Source organism: Abramis brama (assembly GCF_963993115.1).
Source record: "Abramis brama genome assembly, chromosome: 19".
In the NCBI taxonomy this organism is placed as follows: Eukaryota; Metazoa; Chordata; class Actinopteri; order Cypriniformes; family Leuciscidae; genus Abramis; species Abramis brama.
Genome location: NC_139981.1, coordinates 31,272,938 through 31,297,371, shown reverse-complemented (window position 1 = coordinate 31,297,371; position 24,434 = coordinate 31,272,938). Strand labels below are relative to the sequence as shown.

Sequence of the window (24,434 nt, the reverse complement as noted above, 5' to 3'; positions counted from 1 at the left end):
CACTCTGATGCTAGACGTTGTTAGTCTGAGTGAAATCTTCATGGTTTGCAGAGGATTTTTCTAAGCAATGTGACTGTGGCCAGACCCTGGCTGATAATTTTCTTGTTGCGTCGTCTAGGAAGCATGGATCGGGCCTTGAAATGACATTAAGGAGATGGCTAATTGGTTTTCCACTTCTCTTTAGGTAATTGGATGGGACAGCTTGCAGAGTCAAAGTGAATGACTCAGCAGGCGGGTTCTTGCGTTATTAAGTACAGACTAGAATGGTGTTGAAGCATTGCTGGGCTAATGTGTTAGCCTGATTACTCCGTGGATTACTAAGCAAGAACTAAGGGTCTGAGCACTGAAGGGACGTCACATCTGCTTTCCATTACTTTCCTCTTCTGGGTGGATCACTCTGAGTGACCCAGAGCGTAACAGACACATTTTGACCTACACTGCCGGCCTGATACTAGCAGGACATTTAGCATAGAATGAAGGACAAGTACTGATAAATGATGGGAAAACAAGATGGGATACAAGATTTTGTTTAGATATAATCAATTTCAGGGCCTGGAACTGTACTGATTAAAGTTACAGTCTGAGTGTTTTTATGTATGGCTCCTTCAGTCGAACAGCAATGTGTACCATGTTCTGGAAATAAAAATCCCATTATTTTTTCCATAAAATATTTTTTCTGAGAACGTACAAACCTTTCTACATTGCGCTCTGAGACCAAGTGATCGTCAGTGTGATTTCAATGTGACTTTAAAAACAAACATGAATATTTGTGAATAATGGAAGTGGAAATTGGTCTCCCTGCACTAACAAATAACTTAAATATTTGCACATATAAGAATATTTTATATATACATACACTAGCATTCAAAAGTTTGGAGTCAATAAGATTTTAAAAAAATAAATTAATACTTTCATTCAGCAAAGATGCATTAAATTTATGCATCTATTTTATTTTTATTAAAAGAACAGAGCTTATTTGAAATGCGTAAAAATATAAATATATATTTGTAAAAATATTTCACAATATTACTGTTTTTACTGTATTTTTGATTAAATAAATGCAGTCTTGGTGAGAAGAGACTTCTTTCAAAAGCATTCCAAACTTTTGAATGATAGTGTATACATTTATATATATTACTTAGTGCGAAAAATTAATTGTTTTATTAATCCTATTTTAATTGTAACATGCTTTACGGGACGAGTAGTTCGTTTCTTATTCTTCAAATCAAATATTTTAATGTTGTGATTTATCTTGGAGATGATTGGTTTGGCCCAAGGCTTAGAACTTATAGTTAATAAGTTTTCGAAATCCCTATGGAGTAAATGAATGGGGGAAAATACTTCCGGAACATAGGCTGATAAAAAAGGAGTCAGTGTTGCTCTCTATTGATCTTGATATTGATTGAGGAAGCATGTCAGCCCTGCCCCTTGGCTTTACGTCAATAGGTTGCGAAACCACTGCAAGCAGATTGCCAAACGCCATTCGAACACTGCCAGAAATCGCAGGGCTGATGGGAGGAACCTTTTGGCCGGGGTCGAGCCCTTGTTCTCCGAGGCTTGTCTTTGGGGCTGTGGGGGATGTGGGGAGGGGGGGTTGCTGGAAGGGGTGCTGGGTGCTGAGGGGGGTTTATCATTAGTCTGGGGCGGCTCCTCTTTCTCCTTGATCCCCTCCATCAGAGGCTTGTCTTTTTTCCGCTCTCCACCACTGTGAAAATAACATGCAGGTAAACATAGGAAGTTCTGATACACATGAAAAGATGAGGAGAGCCGAGCGGCTCAACACTGAGCACTCAAACACTCACAGACATTCAGATGAATATATTTCTGCAGGCTGAAAGAGTATCACACATTAAACAGAGCTTCTGTTCGGACAAACATTTGAATAGTGCAAGTTGAGTCGACAATATTGACTCACCATTTTCCCACAAGAGAAGACTGCATAGGCCTAATTTTAATGTGTTTACTTTTAAGGCTATGTCTACATTCATCCGGATAAGTTTGAAAATGGCATTTTCATTTCTAAACGCTCCCTAGCGTTTCAAGCATTTTCAAGCAAAAAATGTCTCGTCCACACTGAAACGTCGGAAAACGCTAAAAATCACCATAATGTGCATGCGTAAAACACATTAAATGCTCACTGAGATTATACAGAGAGACCAGACAAAGTTCTCACACTATTCTTCTGGCACGATCATTTTATTAGCAAAATATCTCAGTGCTTACTGCTGCGTTCAGGTCAAGTTCAATCATCAAAAACGCAATTGCTCCCATATTTTGACGCAGAACAGCAGTTTCGAGTATATTTCTGTCATCTTTGCAGGAATGTAATATAAAGATTGTACAAAGGAACATTTATCTTTAGCAACACTGTGAAAGTCAATAACACATAGCAGGAACATATACAAAGCATAGAACATTTAAACATAGATATCTATCCAGGGCTTGACATGAACACTTTTTCTCAAGTCACTGTGGCTACTGGTTTTCCAAAGTTACTAGCCACTCAGCATTTTAGCTGGCAATAGTTTTGGCATCGATACCATAGGGAAAAAACATCCATATAGATATTTGTAATATTATCTCATAATTTAGCAGCAAGTATATTAGGCTGCTGTCACTTTAAGACCTGACGCAGGGATCTATTATACTGTTACACATGCATTTTCTTTCTCAACTGATTACATTCACTTAAAACATAACTGACTGTGCTTACATGAAAACTCGCCAAGACCGGCATTTTGACATTATTTTGTGTGTATTTGACTGTTTAAGTGCAATAAGCGGTGAAAAAAAACTAAATTTTGCTTTATGTGCGCACAAAATCTGCAGGAATGAGTAAAATTTTACATGCAATCCCACGGCAAAATTCAAGCCCTGTTACACCAACAATATTCATCTGGAGCAAATGAAACGAGTGAGTGAGGCAAGGCGGGTTTGTGTGAGAAAGCACTGTGTCGTGTGTCTATTCTGCGGAAAATGAGTATTGGAAGCGTTTTAGACATTTTAGTATCGATATGTATTGAAAAATCTATATTTTTGACAACACTACATTGCACTTAGACGCCTTTATAAAAGACTAAAATTCAAAAATGTATACATTACATATATAATTAAACCCACCAAAGTGGCTAGTACAGTATGAGTGACTGCGTTACACACCACTGCTGAAATACACCCTGTTTGCGGGTGTTTATGTCAATCCCTGTATCTATCAGTACAATATGCGTTTTCACAGTCCACACTACAACGCAAAAAACAGTGTTTTCAAATTTATCCACTTAGGAAAGCATCTTTAAAAAGCTCAGTTTGAGCCGTGTCAGTGAGGACGCAAGGTCAAAACGTAGAGAAAAAGATGCGTTTTCAAATGTACACGAATTAGTGTAGACGTAGCTCTAGTCCAGTGTTTCCAAAACCCGTTCTGGAGGTTCGCCACTTCTAGTCATTTTGATTATCTCCCTAATCTACTAACCACACACCTGGTTCAAATCATCAGCTCATCAGTGGACAGAGTCGTGAGCTGAAGCGGGTCAGTGAAGACATCCAGAATGTGTAGAGGAGGCTTCCAGATCATTGTCATGTTTCAGTTATGGGTGTGTGTGTGTGTGTGCGCGTTACCTCTTGGCAGCGGAGGAGAGTGTCTCTTTCTTGGCTATAGACACTGTGGAAGTATCTCTGTGAGATTTGCGGCCGCTGGAACTGCCGTTGGCGATGCAGGACATCGAATAAGCCTCACGCAGCGCGGCCTGACCTGCAGGACACACAACACAACACACTCTTAGTCCCAATTATACCTCAAAACAATGACTGAAATCTAGGAAACAAGTTGGACCATTTACTTTACTGTAGACCTCCCCACACCTTTTGACTTTTAATATCCATGAATTGTCCATTTGGATAAGCTTTATATATATATATATATGTATATATTAAAGGTAGCACTTTACAATAAGCTTTTCATTGTTAACATTAGTTAATGCATTGTTAACTAACACGAACAAACACCTTAATGTAAAGTGTTGCAATGATTAATTTACAGAAATTATGATTTTTTTTTTATAAAGCTTTTTTTTTAAGATTTACATTCACTATAGAAATTTCCAGACACTTCTGTGATTTAAGATTCTATTCATTTCTATGACTTTTGCATGCTTGAACTAATGAAATCAAACCTGATCAACGGTCAGGGAAGACGGAGAGACAGGATAGACAGTAAAGAGAGGACAAGACTGGCTTAAATAGGGCAGCATCCAGACAACTTAACTGGATTAGTGCTCTGATTTACTAGTCTACCACTGATGATTCAAGAAAACAACATGATATCAAAAGTTTGTTATCTAATGCAATGACATTCATATAATAAGTGTGGCTCAAGCTTTTACAGTCACTGCTGGAAAGGGTTCAAATATGCAAAAGATGCTGGAGTGTTCAGTTTAACTGCTCAGGACAAACAAGGGACTCAAGAACAACCATCACAAAACATGAACACAGCCGTGGATCATCCAGGGAACGACACACAGTATTAAGAATCAAGGGTGTGTAAACATTTGAACGGGGTCAGTTTTAAAAAGTCTGCTATTTTTGTGTCTTGTGGACTATATGCAAGCGCCTTCTATGCAAAATATCTTATTCAGGACAGTACTAAATAAAAACTAAGTTGTATGATCCCTCTTATTTTGTTAAAATAATTAAAATGTTTCAGATTCTGCAAGGTGTATGTAAACTTTTTAAAATGCACAACTGGATTTAAAATTTTGGGGTCAGTAAGAAATTAATAGTTTTATTCAGCAAGTCTGCATTAACTTGAACAAAAATGATAGTGAATACTATTTCAAATAAATGCTGTTCATTTGAACTTTCTATTCATCAAAAAAAAAAAAAGTATCACAATAAGCAGCGCAATTGTTTTCAACATTGATAATAATCAGAAATGTTTCTTGAGCATCAGATCATCATATTAGAATGATTTCTGAAGGATCATGTGACACTGAAGACTGCAGTAATGATGCTGAAAATTCAGCTTTGACCACTGGAATAGATTATATATTTAAATAAATTACAATAGAAAAAAAGCTATTTTAAAATGTAATACTATTACATAGTTTTTACTGTATTTTAATTAAATAAATGCAGCCTTGGTGAGCATAAAATACAAAAACTAAAACATATACCAACCCCTAAACGTTTCTTAACATACAGTGGGGTCCAAAATGAAATGAAAATCTGAGATACATTTCGCATTTAACCTGATTTTGAATACATTACGCTACTGTACACTCCTGAAGAAAAAAAAAAGAAAAGAAAAAAAAGACCAAGCCAAAAATGGCAAATTATTTAGTGGCCTTTTAATGGTCTTAAACATTTTAAGCACAAGTCACTGGTCGGGAGATTGGCAAGAACTGTAGATAAAGTAACTTGGCACGAAATAGCCTTCCCAACTTGCAGACAGGAAGAAGAGTCAGTGTTGTTCCACTCAACAGCTTCATGAGCTCATGAGTAGGTAAAAAAAACGTCTTCCAGTTCATTTGAGTTTAATGTGAGAATAAATATTCACTATAGGGTTCAAATCTGGACTCTGACCAGGCCAAAACACGAGCCTGATTCTCACGCCACTTCTTGGTTGTCTTTGCAATAGCAGGAGCATTGTCTTGATGAATAATGACATCTGATCATTCCTCTTTCATTCTGCAAAATTCTCCTGCACTCTGAAGCACTAAGAGAGTTTTCACAGTAAAGTAGCTCCCCAAACGACAGCTCTTCCTCCATGCTTCACTGTGGTAGATGCATTTATTATCATATTTCTCAGCAGATTTTCCAAGACAATGCTCTCGAGCCTCATCATGCAACTCGTGTTTCATCGTGATTCATCACTCCACACACAACTTCCCATACTAGCCAAAAACTTCATTCTGTCTTTGATGTTCTTCTGAGTGGTGCATTTGCTTAAATTTTGCCAATTTCCTGACCGAAAATGTGAGGTTAAGACAATTAAAAGCTTTGTGTTTAGCATACATTGTAATGCAAAAATATAAATGAACTTCTAAAAGCATCTCAGATGTGTGTATGGTTTGTCTGTGGTTGTCCTGTAATGCTACAGAACAGACTGAGCTTGGTCTGGGATTCTCACGCTAAACTCCAGTGCCATGATTGCACTGGTTTGCATCAGCTGTGCTATTTAAAACTCTCTCTGAAACGTCTCTTCTCTTGACCTCTGTGCTCTGAGAGAGTTATTGTGGGCAGGATTCAGATGATAGTTTCTCTCCAGGGCACGCGTACGCGTGTGTATATTATCAGGAGGCGGCGATGCGATGTCAGAACCACATGGCTCTGTTTCACGCTCCATTAGCACACAACAAAAACACACAGTGTGTGGCTGACCTCATCAGACCACTGAGAGAATGTGTGTGACGCGCGCGTTTGACTCAACAAAGCAACTACCGCTCACATTAATGCCTGATCCAGAGTTACCCTCGGGCAGGTTTCTTTAAAAACCCAATCAGGATGTTTATACATATTTAATCAACAATTTCAACAAGATATTAATTATCTAGTTCTCTTGGTTTATTCTTAGATTAAAAAATAATAATATCTCTAGTCTCATATATATTGTATATTTTCTGTGCTGATTTTTTGGGAAAATCTGCAGAATTCTGTGGAACGGATTTAAACATGGTAAAATGAGACAAACAGAGCTGAGACTCCTATTGGCTACAGTTACAATGAACAATCATATTGATAAATCAACTGATTCAACATTATTTGGAGCAAATGAACTTCTGCTTTTGCATTAGACGTGCTAAATAACAATAAAGTCAAGAAGATAAAACCATCTTACAGATATTACAGATAAAAATATATATTGATCAATATTACTATTACTATTTATTGTAAAATAAAAATGTATATATTTATGCATTTGGCAGAGACTTTTATCCAAAGCGACTCACATCGCGCACTCCATGGGAATCAAACCCATGATCTTGCCATTGCTATAGCAATTGCTATTGTGAACTTATATATATTGATGACTCAATATATATAAGTTCACAATACTCATATGTATTTATTTTTAAACTTAAATGGTTTGCCGCAATCAGTTTCCTCAATCGGTTTGAGTTGAGTTAACTTGTTGGGTTTTACAGTGTAGTGCTATGCTCTACTAGTTGAGCTATAATAATAATAATAATAATAATAATAATAATAATAATAATAATAATAATAATAATAATAACAACAATAATAATTTATAATAACCAGGATTACAGGTAAAAAAAGGGGGTAAATGGATAGGTGCACTTGGGAACTCGGGAACTATTCTGAGAGAATATTTTAAATTTAAAACACGTTTGGTGCATTTTAACCACAGTCATATTACATTTTGGCCAAATTACTGATAGTTGAAAGTTAGCCAAAATATTGAATAAACAATCAAGCATCCATCATACGCCAGAACTCGACTCGCATACGGAAGCCAGTGATTATAGTTTATAAAGTTATAAATATAGATATTTTTCTTACAGAAACGCTTTGCTTCAGAAGCCCTTTATTAACCCCTGGAGCCGTATGCATTACTTTTGTGATGGATGGATGCGCTTTTTGGGGTTTCAAAATCATCCACTTCTATTATAAAGCTTGGAAGAGCCAGGATATTTTTTAATATAACACCGATTGTGTTTTGGCTGAAGAAAGTCATATACACCTAGGATGGCTTGAGGGTGAGTAAATCATGGGCTAATTTTCATTTTGGGGTGAACTATCCCTTTAATCCTTCACACTTCTGTCACGAATCACGACAGATCATGCTGTTTAGATACGGTGTACGGTGCTGTACTACACTATACTGTACTGTGTGTGTGTGTGTGTGTGTGTGTGTGTGTGTGTCTAGTCAGCACAGCCTCACAGGAAGTCCTTATGTGACCCAACTCCAACAGGAAACCGAGGAAATATCTGTCTTCCATCAGAAGCCTGTTTGTCTCCCAAACCTCTGGCATGCTCCATCACTCTCACGCTTAAAATACAGCAAAAAATGTAAGCATGTAAAGGTAAAGTCATTCTTAATCACATTCAGTGTTCTTCGTAAGAAAAAATACACTCTTATTAGCAATAAAAACACCCCAGTAACAGCCAAAATAAAGCACACTGCCTTACTGACCCAGATATCTTGCAAAAATAATCAGAGTTGTCCATCAATATTTATCAGATTAACTGCAAAAACACCACATCAAAGCCCAGCATTCAGCGGCGAGCGGGAACGCTTCTCTTTTCCTCTGTGAATCGAGTCCTTTCACAGATACCGTCCCGAGAGCAGCTGGATGAGGAGAGACTGAGGTTTGGGAGACGACTGGAGTGGAAAGAGTGAGAGTTCGGGGAAAGATACTAATGTGGGGGATTATGGGAAATGAGGGGGAATAGATATGGGATTGAGCAGTGCGTCAGCCTTGAAACGAATGAGAAATGAAGGAGAATAATGGACCATAAAGGGCACAGCGAGAAAATATGGGCAGTGGGAAGAGAAAAGTGAGAGAATTCAGAGAGAATGAGAATAGTGGGAAACATGAGAACCAGCACAGCAATATTTAAAATAAATATTAATTTTTCATATTAAAAAAATATTTATTTAAATAAGTGTTGTTATTATTATTATTATTGTATTACACCAATAAGCGCAAGTACCTAAAGTGTTGCATATATTGCCATACAGAAAAGCACATTTGAATGTAATGAACATTTAATGTTAATAACTCCTAATTTATACACTATCGTTCAAAAGTTTTGGGTTGGTGAGAGTTTATGTTTTTGAAAGAAGTCTCTCCTGCTCACCAAGGCTGTAAAATACAGTAAAAACAGCAATTTTGTGAAATATTATTACAATTTAAAATGTCTGTTATCAATGTGAATATATGTTAAACTAATTTATTCCTGTGATCAAAGCTGAATTTTCTTCAGAAAGTCTTCAGTGTCACATGATCCTTCAGAAATAATTATAATATTATGATCAAAAACATTATTATCAATGTTGAAAATAGTTGAAAACCATGATGAATTCTATTTTATTTATTCATTGCTGAATAGTAAATTCAAAAGATCAGGGTTTATTTGAAAAATCTTCTTGTCTTTAATGCATGCTTGCTGAATAAAAGTATTTTCTATTAAAAAAATGAACAGTAGCTTATAAGGCAAAGATAATATTTTAACAGCAGGACTAAGGTGGAACTGCTTAACAGATATCCTATCAGGCTCTTAATTATTAAAATACGATCTTGAGTCTTCATGCTTAAAATAAATAATATCATTATTTTGAGGTTTATTTTGGCAATTATCCTCCAGTTTTGATGCCTATTACTGTAAAATGTGGAAAACAGTCATAATAAAGAAAGAGTAGTGTGTTGAGTCAGAGGCTGGCCGTCTTCCGTCTGGCAATCGCTGTGTTTGTTTAGAGGCTTGCTTTCGTTTTGCCCGTTTTCATTGCTCACTGACTCAGAATTGTTCTTTCTTTCTTTTCATTTGGTTTAAATTGTTTCTAGGCTATTTTTCTTTTCTCTCTCTTTTGGAATATTTATATAAAAAAGTAATAATATGTATAATATAAAATAAAATACATTGGGGGTCAAAGGTGTGGAATAATTTGGATTTATTTTTTAATGTTTTGGAAATAAGTCTCTTCTGCTCACCAATGCAACATTTATGTGCAAAATACAGTAAAAACAGTAATATTGTGAAACATTGTGCATCATTACTCCAGTCCATTCTAACATGCTGATTTAGGACTCATAATTATTAATTCTTTTTGATGCTTAATTATCTATGTTGAAAACAGTTTTTGCTGCTTAATATTTTTGTGGAAACCATAAACATTTTAGTTCTGGATTCTTTGATCAATTTGTTTGGAACAGAAATCTTTTGAAACATTATACATTTCTTTACTGTGATTTTAATGCATCCTTTCTGAAAAAAAAAAAAAAAATGAATTCCTATCTTTATTATGGTAATGTATGATGTTTTCCACAAAAATATGAAGCAGCAGAATGGTTTTCAACACTAATAATCAGAAATGTTTCTTGAGCATCGAATCATATATTAGACTGATTTCTGAAGGATCATGTGACACTGAAGACTGGAGTAATGATGCTGAAAACTCTACTTTAATCACAGGAATAACAATATTGCATAATACATAATACTGTATTTTTCATCAAATAAATGCAGCCTGGTAGGCATAATAGACTTCTTTTAAAAACATAAAAAATTTGAAATTATTCTAAACCATTGTATGTATAAAATGTATAATAAAACAATAATAAAGATAATACTACCTACCCCAAGTCTGCATTTTAGTGGTCAAAAACATGGAAATAACACGGAAATTCAGGCCAGGAAATCTGAGCAAAATCTTCTAAAGTCATGGAAATTTGTATAATTAATATAAATTGTTCTGTTTTTGTTCTGCTCTTAATATTTCATTTGCAAGAAATTTTGCCCTTTGTCAGTGCCTGCGTTGAGTAAAATATTAATTTGTCTGTTGGTCTAATTGGATACATTTGTACACTAAAAAGTACAATTAATCAAATCTATTTTTCCAAAGCCTATCATCTGACATAGAAATGAGAATCTGTGTGAAATGGTCTGAATGATTTCTGAAACACACTGCTGGTGTGAGAGTGTTCTCCGGGACACACAGATCCAGAGGATTACACAGTGCCAGATTCTCCAGCTCTTCAGTCTCTCCTGTCCTCATATGCACAACAATTCATTCTCTTCATTCGTCCCCTGTCGTTACGTACAGTCCCGCTCGTACATTTACAATGTACATGTGCATGTAAACGTTTGAGCACAATTGCATGTCTTTGTTTGCACTTACATATAATCAGATATAGGACAGAATATGCGTATTGGCGTGCAGTCCGAACGAATGGAGCATTTCTCTGGATTTTGGCCCGAACACAGAGTACTCCCCCCAGCCTGGCTGGGATAGGAATAATAGAGAGTGAGGAGTGGATGCTGGAACACTGTCGTGGATCAGAGGTAAGTCTCATGCTGATTGTAGATTATCTGAAAGTGCTCCTGCCGTTTATTAAATGGTAATAAATCATCATATAGAGAAAATGTGAAGATGTGTGGTTGACAATAAAGCCTGAACCCAGAGTATGTGTACTTCAGTTTTGACGTGAAGGCTAGCATGGGATAGTAAAGGTCAAAAAGTGCGAGACTCGAAGCAAGTAGCTAAACTAAACATTTCATATTTGACAGTTGTTTTAGGATAGAAATGTTAAACGACCGACAAAAATAATCAGGAAAACTAATACTTTATCTAATTTTGCCATTTTTAATTGAAAATAAGCTTATATAATTCACTGTCAATGTGAGAGGACAAGAAACATTAGCGAAGCCGTTTTCATCATATTAGGCATTAGATTAATAATGAATATGCACATACAGTATTGTGAATGAATTTAATAAACTTAGTTACCTAGCTTTCCTGGCAGCCTTCAGTAAATTAACTTTTCTAAGAAAATGATTCATAAAACATAAATATCAGTTGACCCTGTGTTTACTTGCTTCGCCGACACAGATGATAATGAAAAGACTAAAAAGAGGGGAAGAGACAGGGCAAGATAAGGAGACTGAGAGAAAAAGGAAGAGTGATGGAGATGAGGAGAGAGCAGGAATCTTCTGCCCACTGACATGCTTTTAAAGCTATTGTTTTCCAATCTTTATGGCCTTCAAATGTCTTAAAATGCACATGTGTAGATCAGAGAAATCTACATTTTCATCCCTTCACTAGATCAAGTTTGGGACCTCAGTGATCATGAAAACCTGCATACGGCCCTTGTAACGAGGTAAAAAACACTTATGGAATAATGCATACTGTTTTGCTTATATATTTCCAAAAAACATACGGCACCAGTAGATGAAGAGGCAAGCGTCATTGGCTGAGTCAGCTGTCAACATTGGGCCGCTCAAACAAACAGAGCAATGTTTTGTTAGCGCCTCACTCTCAACCACTGAATGACTGACTTAAAAGTCTCTACATATTAAACTAGGAAAGGATAAAAGTATTTCAACATCAAACTTTTAGGTTGCATGTGTTCGCTGCATACGTGTGTGTGTGAGAGCGAGAGAAACGGGGCAAGAGGCAGCCAGTGTGTTTTATACGGTGCGTTAAACAGAGAACAAAGTGAAGTCAGTTTTAATGGTCAAACATTAAAATGCCTTCCCTCAAGCAGCCCCCAAGATCACACGCTCACACACACACACGCGTTCACACACTGACACACACACAGCTGCTATTCAAATGGAAACGTTCAGCGCCGTGGGTCAAGGATGGATTGAAACTGTTAACAGATCCTGGTCTGGCTGCGCTCCTCCACTTCCTCCGTGTAAACAGTGCGAGGATCACTGGAGGCACACACACACACACACACACAGAAGAGCTAGGTTACCTTTGCTGCCCTGCTGTTTTTTGGCAGCGGTGGCATCCTCGGACTGAGCCAGACGTCTGAGCACATCTGCCAGCGCAGCCTTCATCACCGTCAGCTCGTCCTCCTGCTGTTGAACCCGCAGCTCCAGAGACGACAGCCGGTCCTGCACGTCTGAGGTGCTCGCCGCTGAGATACTGTCATCTGGCACACACAGAGATGCATTTCTCATCAGAGAGTACAGAAACATGATATAGAAGTACAAGATCTTGACCAAACAATGATGCACCTCTTGATGGATATAACATCAAAACATTTATTTCCATCAAAAGGTGCATCAATGTTTGGTCAGGATCTTGTATTGTCAATGCAAGAGTCCAGCACTCTGTAAAGTCTCCTCCAGCACATCCCAAACACTTTCAGTGAATTTAAGCTCTGGACTCAGAGGAGAAAACGACTCTTCTTGCTCCTCACAACCGTTCTTTCACAATCTGAGCCTCTGATGACATTGTCATCCTGGAATATGGCCATGATGTTTCTTCATACATGGTTGTTTAAGAAATTAAAAACTACACACTCCATAAATTATGGTTAGAAGAACTGTTGCCAAACATACAACATGCTAGAAACATAATAATCACTGCATATACAGACATACTTATATTGTTTTCCATTCACTCTGATATAAATGACTATTCTCTGGGTTATTTCATCAAATGAAAGTGTAAACTATTCCACAGATCTCTCCTACTGTAGTGTTGATTTAAACCAATCCTCTGTAGTCTAGATGAATATATGCTCAGAAGTCAGCAAACACACGGCCCATATAGAGCCTCATCGTAGCCGTTCTTCAAAGGACATTTGCCATCGATAAGTAACATTCGGGCTTTCCCAGTCCTGAAGTCCAGACACCACCAATGCCAACAAACAACATGGAGAAAGAGCTTGAGGCCGTTTATGCACAGAAAAAATATGAATGAGACAGTGAGAGAAGAGGGCAGATTAAAGATTAAATCAGCGGTGAGCAAATGCCATTTTTCTGCATTGAGCCTCGGCTCTTTCCTCTTGCAGTTTCATCGGCTGCAGCTTTTGCTGCTCTCTTGCTTGTCAGAGAAAATTAACACTGAAAATCTGGATCTTATGTCTTTCCTCTGTGGAAAACAAAAGAAGATTTCTGGTGACCAAACAGTTTGGACTTTTATGGTATGGACAAAAAAAAAAAAAAAAAAAAATTATTGAGACAAATATCTTCTTTTTATTACAGAAGAAGGAAGTCATTTGGAATCTCACGAGGCTGAGAAAAAAGTTGATTTTGGGGTGAACTATCCTTCAAGTGTTTGTTTGCTGCAGAAGGTCATCAGTATTCCTGGGAACATCAGTGCTGGGCTCTGGATGGGGGGCATGGGCTGCCAGGCGTTACTGTGGTCGGGACTTTGAGTTCTGGACTGGTTCCCTGATCGAGGAGGCCCAGCATTCTCAGCTGCGGTTAGCTCGTTTAAAGGGCATAAAATACCATATAACAACTCAAACTCTCACACACCAACACATCTCGGATCCAAGCTTGAAACCAGACCGTAGGACATTTTTACACCACTTATAAATCACTGGAAGTACTCTCATTCTCACCCACACACAATTCGAACAAACAAAACGCATGGGCGCAAATACGAGAAGCCTATTACCACACCGCACATCCAGTCATATTCCCCACATAGCCTTAATGATAACGGAGCCTGCAGTCTTCACGCACACACACACACACACACACACACATACACATAAACATTTTTGTTTGCATAAACATTAAAATCCTAACATTAACAATGACGGTTAGATCTTAAATGAAAAGCAAATTTTGGTTTTGTGACTTACAAAATAACATGTTCAAAGTTTTGACAAAAAGTATTGCATTATGATAAACCACACATTTCAGCCTTTAAGAAAAGGGTCAAAATGATAAATGATTATAGGTATTTTATCTGCTCTGTGGATAATTCTATATACCTTGTTATTCGAATCGTTTAGATTTCAGAATGCAGATTAACTTTAACATTAAAATTTACAACAGTGCATAACAATTCTGTGTGAGACTGTTGCTTACTGTGGTAATCAAACACGGCTTTAATGATATACAGGGACGCGGGACGCAAACTAGCTCGGTATGTACACGGCATCGGTTGTCTATGTGTAACAATGCCTAGTGTATTGTCCCTGTTAAATAAACAAACAAAATATATATATATATTTTTTTTATTTGATGAATTTTATTGCTGTTTATCATCAACCCGTAACCATTTCATCCCTACAAAAATGGGACTCTCTGTGCACTCTAACCCAGAGTCCATTATTAGACAAAAAGCCGAACTGCATTAGCTAGATCCTCCGCCAACAGCTGAGCTAACACACTTTACAGTTAGTTGTTAGCACAAAGATCAATCGGTTCAATCTGGCAACTGCAACCATGGAGAGAGAAACGATTCAATCAAACTCCTGGAGCCGTCCAAGCCATCGTGAGTCAGAGACTCAATCCAGAGAGTCAGTCCAGCGCAAACTACTGATCGATACTCAGTCAGTCAGAGCTGCATATCAACCCTCTCATTCCTGCCTCAGGATCACCAATACTACCATTAATCACCTTTGTCCTGTTTATTTTCGTAATTTCCTTTTTAAAGTCAACATCTGAAGGCCAAATTATTGCAACATCTCCAAGAACAATCAGTGGTGAATATCTGCTGCTATATCAACCGTAAATATCCAGCTGAATTTGATGTAAAAATGTGTTTGTCTATTTGTGATTAATATTGGCAGCAGTAATTCATCAAATGAAGGACGCAAATTGGGATCAGAATTCCTCCCTCAGGATCCACATCAGGATGCTAAGCCAATAGCAGAGTGATGACGAAGACTATTTCTGAGGCAGAGTCCAACATACAGCTTCTAGTTCGCAGAAATGTTCTTTGGAAGATCAAACCTTAATATGGGGATGTGCTTTCACAAGATTTACAATGCTAATCTCATGCTACAATTGAAGATTAAACCATCTTAAGCCAGGTACACACTGAGCGATTATTGTCTTGAGAGAGATGTTTAGTTAAATAAGTTTATATTGTATGGCATGGCATGCAACATAAACTAATTGCTTAGTGTGTTTTAAAATGAACATGATGATAGAAAAAAGCAAGAGATGGGAGGAAAGTTACATGAAATGCTTTTGTGAGCAAACACAAAGCTTCTTGGGGGGGGATACTTTTTTGAGACAACGTAAACAGTTTGTCAGCAAATATAAAGTTTCTCTGGGGAACACAAAAACATTTAAATATTATTTTCCATCTGATATTCATTTCCATCATCATGTCCCCTTAGGGGCTTCATATATTTAATTGTGCAAACACTGTAAAAAATATATATATTTGGAAGTAGTAAATAAAGATTACTGGAGTACATTTTACAAGAAAATGTATTTAAGTCTTTCTACTTCCAAATTTCATGCTTAATTCAATGTTTTACTTGCCATTTCTTTGAGGTCATTTGTGAAATTTACTAGCAATTCCCAAAAAGGAAATCCTACACCTTTTTTCCTGTGTAGCACAAATAAACAGACTTATCAAGCTTGAAAAGAAAGGAGAAAACATTTGCTATGTTTTGTTTTCGCAAATGTATCTGTGCTAACAAGCTAAAAAGCAGACAAAAATGGTCTATATTAATAAATGTCAATGTTTGACTGTAAAGGTGCAGCCACATTTATCACGGTTCAGTGAATTGTTGATTGCAACATTCAGTCAACTCAATAGAAATCCACACGATTGGGAAAATTATTCACAGATTTCGCAACAGGTTCAAGTTGGTCATGTGAATTCGCTATGTTAACCAACAGAAAGCTGCTTGGTTCGAAAATGACTTCTGTGAGCTTTTTGCCTGCAAAATGTCAATGTGACCGCTATTTTTATTCACTTTGATACGATTAGCAATTTTGATACGTCAAGTCATCACTAGTCCAAAGTACAATCTGATGTAGAGTAGTCCAGAACCAAGAACCACTGACCTAAAGAACCAGAACATAAGTGAATGTTCACAAGTTAACATAAAAAACACTAAACACACACACACAAGAACCAACGTCACTTAAACTTCACTTAACTTTTATCAAAGTAAAAAATTTACCAAGAAATTAAAAGCAAACATCTCAAGGTTGCAGGAAGTAGTTAATAAAATCCAAAGTCTGGAGTGCTGCAAAACGACACGATATTTCACTTGCTTCCCCTGCCCGCAGTTTCCTCCCTGTCTGCAGGTCCTTCCTCTCAAACCATCTTATCTCAGCGGCCCACGGAAACATGTAGAGGGCAAACGTTAATAACACAATGCATTTCTTTGAGAGGAAATGGCTTTGGGAGGTTGTTTGATACTGGCAGTTCGTACGGAAAAAAACAGGGCAGAGCGAGCGTGCTAAGAAGAAAGAGAAAGGGAGGGTTCGAGGGTGGACGAGTATCCCCAGGTAACCTCCACCGAATATATCAGCGGCATGACGTTTCTGGGGTACACCTAAACTGAGGAGAAACACACTTCTACCCATGATTCCTTGCAGGGTACAAGAGGAAGGAAGGCCTGCGCACATGTCATATTTCACAATAGCTTGTCAAATTCCTCAGTTTTCTCCCCCACCCCTTCAGCACGTACACCTAAACACACACACACACACACACCTCCGAACTAACATGCATTCCCTCAGAATGAAAATGGATTTATCTCGCATAAAACATGTGTTAACATCCCATTCTCAGACCAGAGACCAACAAACACTCATACACACAACTCCAGTGAGATCCTCGGCTCGCTGCAGGACAGTCCCGTGGCGCGCGGCCAGATTGCACGCTCTTAAGGCGCTTTTGGCATGCTTGATTCTGTCTATGGAGGAAGTCCTCAGGGTTAAATGGCAGATTTGGAGCTGAGATAAGACTCAGTTGTGCAATCAGACACATTCAGGATCGAGTCACACACAATGTTCGAAAGCATTGATTGATGTGTGTTGTTAATGTTTAGCATTTGCAACACTTATTCATAGCAGATAGCCTTGATAATCTGACGTGGTGTTTAGTTGCGCGCTTCCTGAGTACGAGATAAGGATTAGATGAAAGCAAAGACTGGTCCCACACAGAACTAGTTTGGACTTGACCCTCGTGAAAAGCGGTAGAGACGTCTCTTACCTGACAAAAAAAAAAAAAAAAAAAGATCAAGTCATGCTGACAGGGTTTAAGATGATTAAAACACTTTGCACACTTGTAAACTGGAGTAAAGCACAAGGCTGTACATGTCTAAACTGGTTGAGTGTATGTGTGAGTCTTATATGGTTTAGAAGACAAAACATTTAACTGAAGTAGGGTTATTATACACTCACATGCATGCCATAACTAAATGTTCAGTGAACACTTGAAAAGTACTATAGAATTATCATGTTCTTTGGAACCATCGTGCTCTTTTTTGGTCATGCCAACTTAATTTGGACATCATACATGCTTTTGGTTGCACTTTATTTTACACACACACGCTTACAGTGTAAACTTGAAGTACTGTAAGGTAGCTATATGGGTTAAGGTTAAGTTTAGGGATAGATTTAGAAATATAACATTTCTTTTTAAAAATAATATGTTTTGTCCTGTCTAATCCCTTAAGACATAACTGACTGTGTTTACATTAATTTTGCATTATAAAAGCATGACATGCCTCTAAAGCACATGAAGCGTCATCATGCATCTGTGGTTAAAAACTACGCTCAGAATCCATCCAAAGTCATTGGAGAGAGAATCTCAATCTCCCACCCATGACTGTGAATCAACATGAAAAAAGAATTAAGGGAGATTTCACTAATTTGACCAAATTAACTATATATATTGTTTATTTGCAAGTGGAAACGTAAGAGATCTTCAGATGCTGTAACAATGCGTCCAGTCAACCATGTTTTGACTGATTTGTTATCTAGACTGCTGCTTTTGATATTCCTTCAGGGTATATTTTACACTACAGGGTATAGTACAGTAAGTGTAGCACTTAATCAGTGTATGTAGTGGCAAACAGTTTGTCTGAAACATAGTTGACAAGCTCACCAGGGAAAACATCTCTTTCTTTGTAATATCAAAATGGTGTTTTAATGATTAAGCTTCGCAACTAGCAGATATGTTGCACTGATAAAATATCTGAACTTAAACCAATAGTTGTTTTATTGAGAAAGCATATTGTTTTCACACTTTTTTTGCTAACGAAAACAGTAGGACCACACTCATTTTTTAGTTACCATATTTTTTCAACAATGCATCTTGGTAATAATTGTTTGAAATTGTACCATGGTATTCTTCGAAGTAACTTTGAGTAGTAAAAAAGGGAAGCTGTGATACTCTGAGTCAGAGGTGAGCTCATACAGGAAGTGACCTCAACGATGTGGGCGCTAAGAGTGAAAATGCTGAAATAATTTTACACTTCGTTTTCATTTTTCTAAGAGAGAATCAGTGACACACCTCCGCTGAGAGGTGGAATCACAACTACGTTTGTATGAAGAACTCTCAGTTAGATTCACACCACACAACTAAACCTGAAATCTAACAGGAGATATTCATAACACTAACTAGATTTTTACATTTCTGAAGAAAGCAAAAAAGCCAACCTCTCTTTTTGTGGTGATGTGGGTTATAAGACTACTGTAAATGTACTTGTGACAGAATCACACACACACACACGCACGCACGCACAAGCACGCGCACACACACACATGCACACATACCCACGCACAGCTCCAGACAACCTCTGGGAACTGAGTATCATTGTTGCATGCTTGCAATATGAATTATGCATAATAAGTCAGCATGTCTACACACAGGGGATTACACACTCATACACATGTAACAGATATGAGAGCACACATTTGCATACGACTGAAAACAATTCAAAACCCCATTCAACAATTCATTTGCATTTCAAAAATGACTCAATGTTGAAAAAATTTGTGCTGCTTAATATTTCTGTGGAAATCATGAACATTTTTTTTTTTCATAATAGAAAGTTCAAAAGAGCAGTAACATACATTTCACCCAGCCTTTTTCATATTCAAATCTAACCTTCAAAAGTTGATTCCATAATCCTTAAATCGATTGCAGAAATTGTCTGAAAGTCATAAAGGAATACAACACCCAAAAATGAATATTCTGTCATCATTTACTCGCCCTCATGTTTGTTCTAAAACCCATATGACTTTCATTATATGGAAAAGCGTCACGTCTTGTGATTCTGTGAAGAAAGTCATTTAAGTTTGGGAGGCTGAAATTCTTCTAACAGAACATTCATTTTGGGGGGAAATACCTCTTTAAGCCAAAGGTTTTGCTGAGTCGTTCTGATTTGAAGGGCTGTGTGTGTTTGTGAGAGTGTGTCCTGCAGCTTTATGAATGAGATTCCTCTGTCTTCAGCAGAATAGCAGACATGTAACAGACATGATTAACTACACAGCACTGAAGCTTCATGTTAATGATTCACTGTAATGTCCCGAGGCTCGACACACAAGATACACACACACACTCGCACAAAACCACACTCATGGGCTGGTGTGAGATTAGATGATGATAAGAGGCACAGAGCAGTGTTGTGACATGCGTTTTCACCACCTTCTCTCCTTAGATTGTGGACAGATTTAGCTGATGCTCAAAAGACTAACCAACTGTTAAGAGAGCTACAGGCCTGCATGTTGCATGTGCTTTTGTCATCACGATTAAAATACGATTAATCATGCAGCCCTACGATTGGCCGTCAAAACTACCATAAAGACCAGTTTTACAATAAGCAATACACTGTGCATATTATGCATACCCAGATGACCCTTCTGCATTTGCTCAAAAATGGTCAAAATTAGACTAGACCTTCCACTACAGTGCAACAAAACTGGTAGTAAAATCATCTGAACACCTCATTGCTTGCTCTGCCGATAACATTTTAACATTGAATTACCAGCAAAATTTTAAAAAAAAGTGTTACTTAAAGTTATCAGTTATTTAATTATCAGTAAATCAACCAGAACTGACTTCAGTTGAACAACAGCGGAAATGCATCATTTTTTCTATTATCTCTGTAAAGCTGCTTTGAAACAATCTGTATTGTATAAAGTGCTATATAAATAAAGGTGACTTGACTATCTATAATTCATTTTATTTCATTTTCTAAATGTTAACTCGCCACTCTCCGAATTAAACATACATAAAAATGACGTGATGTGACAGAAGTGCTTAAATGTTTCTGAACAGCATCTGAACTGAACAATATGTACAATTTCACATAGTATGTCTAACTAATGGTAGGCATCATGCAGTGCAGTGCACATTGTGCAGTATGCAGTACGCAGTACGCTAGTCTTCAGTTCTGAACACAGTCAGTGCCAGCGCGTGCCCAAGAATGAAGGTTTGACTTGTGCTGTAATTATAAAATGCACGTCTGCATGAAGTGCTAATTATCGCGCAGCAGATTCCAGCATCTTGCCTCGCAGCGGCTTCAGATTGTTTAGCGCGTGTGCTGACACGTTCGTTTAAAGACATTAGACTGTGCATTCGGGCCAACTGTGAGTGCGGAGCAAGTGTAGAGACAGGGTTACGCAGCGCTGATGCTGATGGATGAGTGGATTATTGCACAGGGAACTGCACATCCACTCAACTAACCCACACATTCATTTAGTCTGCGTTACTTAATAGATAAACATGATCTTATTTGGCATCACTAAACGGTTTAATACACATGTCGCTACTACAGCCTCCAGCCACCCTGATATATTGTTATCAGCACTGGCTATTCATCGACCTCGAACTACCACTGTTTCAAATAATAATGGGGCAGATCCACGGTACATTGATAGTATCAGATACCATTATCATAATACCATGGTACGCCAAAGTCCTTCAAAGAAAACTACAGAAATACCATCCATCATATGAAAGTCCAAAAATACATGGCCAAAAACCTATGGTAATCCCGTGGTAGTTTGTTTTTTAATACTTTGTTTGTGCAAACTTCATCTAAACATGATTTCCTCATGGCTAATGTATTTGTTGTGCTTTTAAAAGTCATTTATATCAGTGCAGACGTCCAGGCATGCAGAAGCAGAAGAACTAGTAGTTTCTATTCTTATGGTTTGGATATCGATTGCACAATTCCAAACTAACCTCTGACCGCTAGATAAACTTAAACACATGAACACATCCTACACAAACACACACAGCGGCTGTCCATCTGTTAAAGTTGTCTGAGAGACTCTCTGCTGGACTCTCGCCTAACGTACATCAAGTCCAGCGCCAAATACCAGCAGACGGTTGTAACAGCACCTGTGTGTGTGTGTGTGTGTCTGCTGTTAATATCCAGAAGTGAGCTTTTTTTTATAATTTTTTTTTATTTATTTATTTAGAAAATGCAGTTTTTGCAGAAGATTTCCATTAGGGTAAGGGTGTTCTTAGATAATGTATAATGCGGTATGTAAATATATCCATATAGCACAGTGCTACCACCAGTTATTGACATTTTAAAGTGCTAAAGAAACACGCATGAATGAGAAAATATTGAGTGGGATGAGCACATGGTTAAAAATAATTCTGAAGCCATTAATAAAGAACTCAATGAGACAGGCTACATGTGTTGAATGATACACCGCCAAAGCACACAGTCGGTTCTGTCTGAAGTGAACATAAACAGTTGGGTGTATATCAGTGGTCTTAAAGTGACAGCAGCCTAATTATACCTTCTGCAGTCTGTGTCATTCAAGTTAAACAATGAAAGACAAAGAGGAAATCACTCACTGCTCTTGACTGAGTAACTTTTGAATCTTTAATAAGAACCAATTTATATTTAATTCATACAGTGAAGACTATGCAGTGTTTTACTGAAAATCAATACTTGAAAATCAATACTTCGCTATGAGAGCACATGCATACGCTCACACTCACAGTATCAGTCGCACAGTCTATTCTCTGCTATCCACTTCAAACTAAAACTTAAAAGTATTAAAATCATTCAGTTATCGTAAATTATCATTCAACGATTCCTACATTTGCAATATTTCAACCTTACTAGCTAGACATAAAAACAATAGAAGTCTATGGATTGTCCTGCATCTACAGCAGACTGCTAAGTAAATGTGTGTGTGATGTAATATACATGGGTATAATTGTGCTGCATGTTTTTCAGTATGCTTATGAAAGATGTGACGAGATAAAACAACTGAAAGAGATATTAGAGAGAGAGAGAGAGAGAGAGAGAGAGATGAACTTTGGTAGTATAATTGTTACGCAACAGTTTTATTTTCAACATTCATTTACTGTCTTAAAAACTGAAGTGTGTATTTTCAGCACCAAACAGAATTGCAAAGATCGTGTTTTCAAACAGGTTTCTGTCATTCCCCATTGGTCAGACAAACAGAAAGCCCCGCCCCAGTCCTCTGCCATTGGTTGAGCCTGTGTTGCCGTACTGAGCGGGTCTGAGCGCTTAAACAAACAGAGCAATGCTTTGAAAGCGCCACAGAGACTCAGTGTTTACACTTAGAGGAAATAAACCTTTAATGGTTTACTTACAGTTGTCTCCGCATTCAAACCCGGATAGGAGAAAGCGTTTTACCAGTTTTTTTTTGTTTTGTTATTTAGTTAAAGAAGCTTTATTAAACTTTATCTAAAGAAGATGAGAAAAGAGTACATCACAGAAGGAAATTTACACAGAGAAGGAGGTAAACAGTAATGTGTGTGTACCATCTGCAAGGAGACATGCAAACACACTCCATCCGAACACCAGCTGAACACATACAGTACACTGCAGGCAGATTCACAAATGGTGTGAGCAAAGACACACACACACACACACACACACACTAGTTAATCGTTCACTTTTTTTTATTGTTTTGTTAACCAGCGTTTATTACAATGAAAGGAAGAAACACCCTGACCAGAGGCAGTATTCAGCCCACATTCAGCCACTGAACCTGAGTATTTCTGTTTCACATCCTCAATAGTGATAGTCTAACCTTTCACACACACACACACACACCATAGACCATGCTTTTTATACAGTATAAACTGTATTTTGTTCTATCCCTAAACCTAGTCATCACAGAAAACTTTCTGCATTTTTTCATTTTCAAAAAACATCCCACACACACACAGACACACACACACTTTTACTGAGAGATTTGCTTCTACTCCCCCAAGCCAGTTCTCCATGAATGAGACACCACAAACAGACTCTGAACAGACGTGGCATCCCAATAAAAAGCCACAAGACACAGAAACAAGCATCTACACACACGCACACTAGACACAACATCATCTAACTAGAGAAAAGACAGTTTGTCAAGATAATCTGTGAATGTTGACTTGAGAAAACCTCATCATGAAGTTCAAAAATGTTTTAAAAGCCTTAAAGTTTGAAGGTTATATCGACTGAAACAGAAAGATATTTACATCTGTGGTTGAAACACAGCTTACAGAGGAACAGGTTCTGCGTGGATGAATCTGATCCTGTAACCTCACGGATCTGAATAGTTGCATTAAGAGTTTCATTAAGAAGAAAGTACAGGTATGAGAAAAAAAAAGTATTTCTAAATATGTAGTTAATGTAAGCATACAGAATATATGCTGCCACTGTAACTAGACTTTATTTTGTTTATGGGCATGACATGCACTGACTACCATTCATAAATCTAAATCAAGGTAGATTAGATTTTTAAATGTTTTTGAAAGAAGCTTCTAATGCTCACCAAGGCTGCATTTATCTGACCAAAAATGAAAATATTACCATTTAAAATAACTTTTTTTTATTTTTATTATCTGAATATATTGTAATTCCTGTGGTCAAAGCTGAATTTTCAGCATCATTACTCCAGTCTTCAGTGTCACATGATCCTTCAGAAATCATTCTGATATGATGATTTGCTGCTCAAGAGACATTTCTGATTACTATCAATGTTGAAAACTGTTTATTTGAAATAGAAATCTTTTATGTCTTTACTGTCACTTTTGA

At 37.4% G+C, this 24,434-nt stretch overlaps 1 protein-coding gene across 6 annotated transcripts in view; it reads right to left on the bottom strand.

Moving 5' to 3' along the window:
* The window catches only part of eml4 (EMAP like 4), a 91,947-nt gene that overhangs the window by 30,410 nt on the left and 37,103 nt on the right, over positions 1-24,434 (bottom strand). For 3 of the 6 annotated variants that reach the window (XM_084092259.1, XM_084092258.1, XM_084092260.1), the window contains exons 2-4: positions 12,438-12,617; positions 3,616-3,748; positions 1,523-1,705 (exon numbers count right to left, since the gene is read on the bottom strand). In XM_084092259.1, coding sequence (XP_083948385.1) covers positions 1,523-1,705; positions 3,616-3,748; positions 12,438-12,617 — 496 coding nt within the window. The remainder of the gene's footprint in view (positions 1-1,522; positions 1,706-3,615; positions 3,749-12,437; positions 12,618-24,434) is intronic. The other 3 variants (XM_084092262.1, XM_084092263.1, XM_084092261.1) reach the window with 1 other exon arrangement.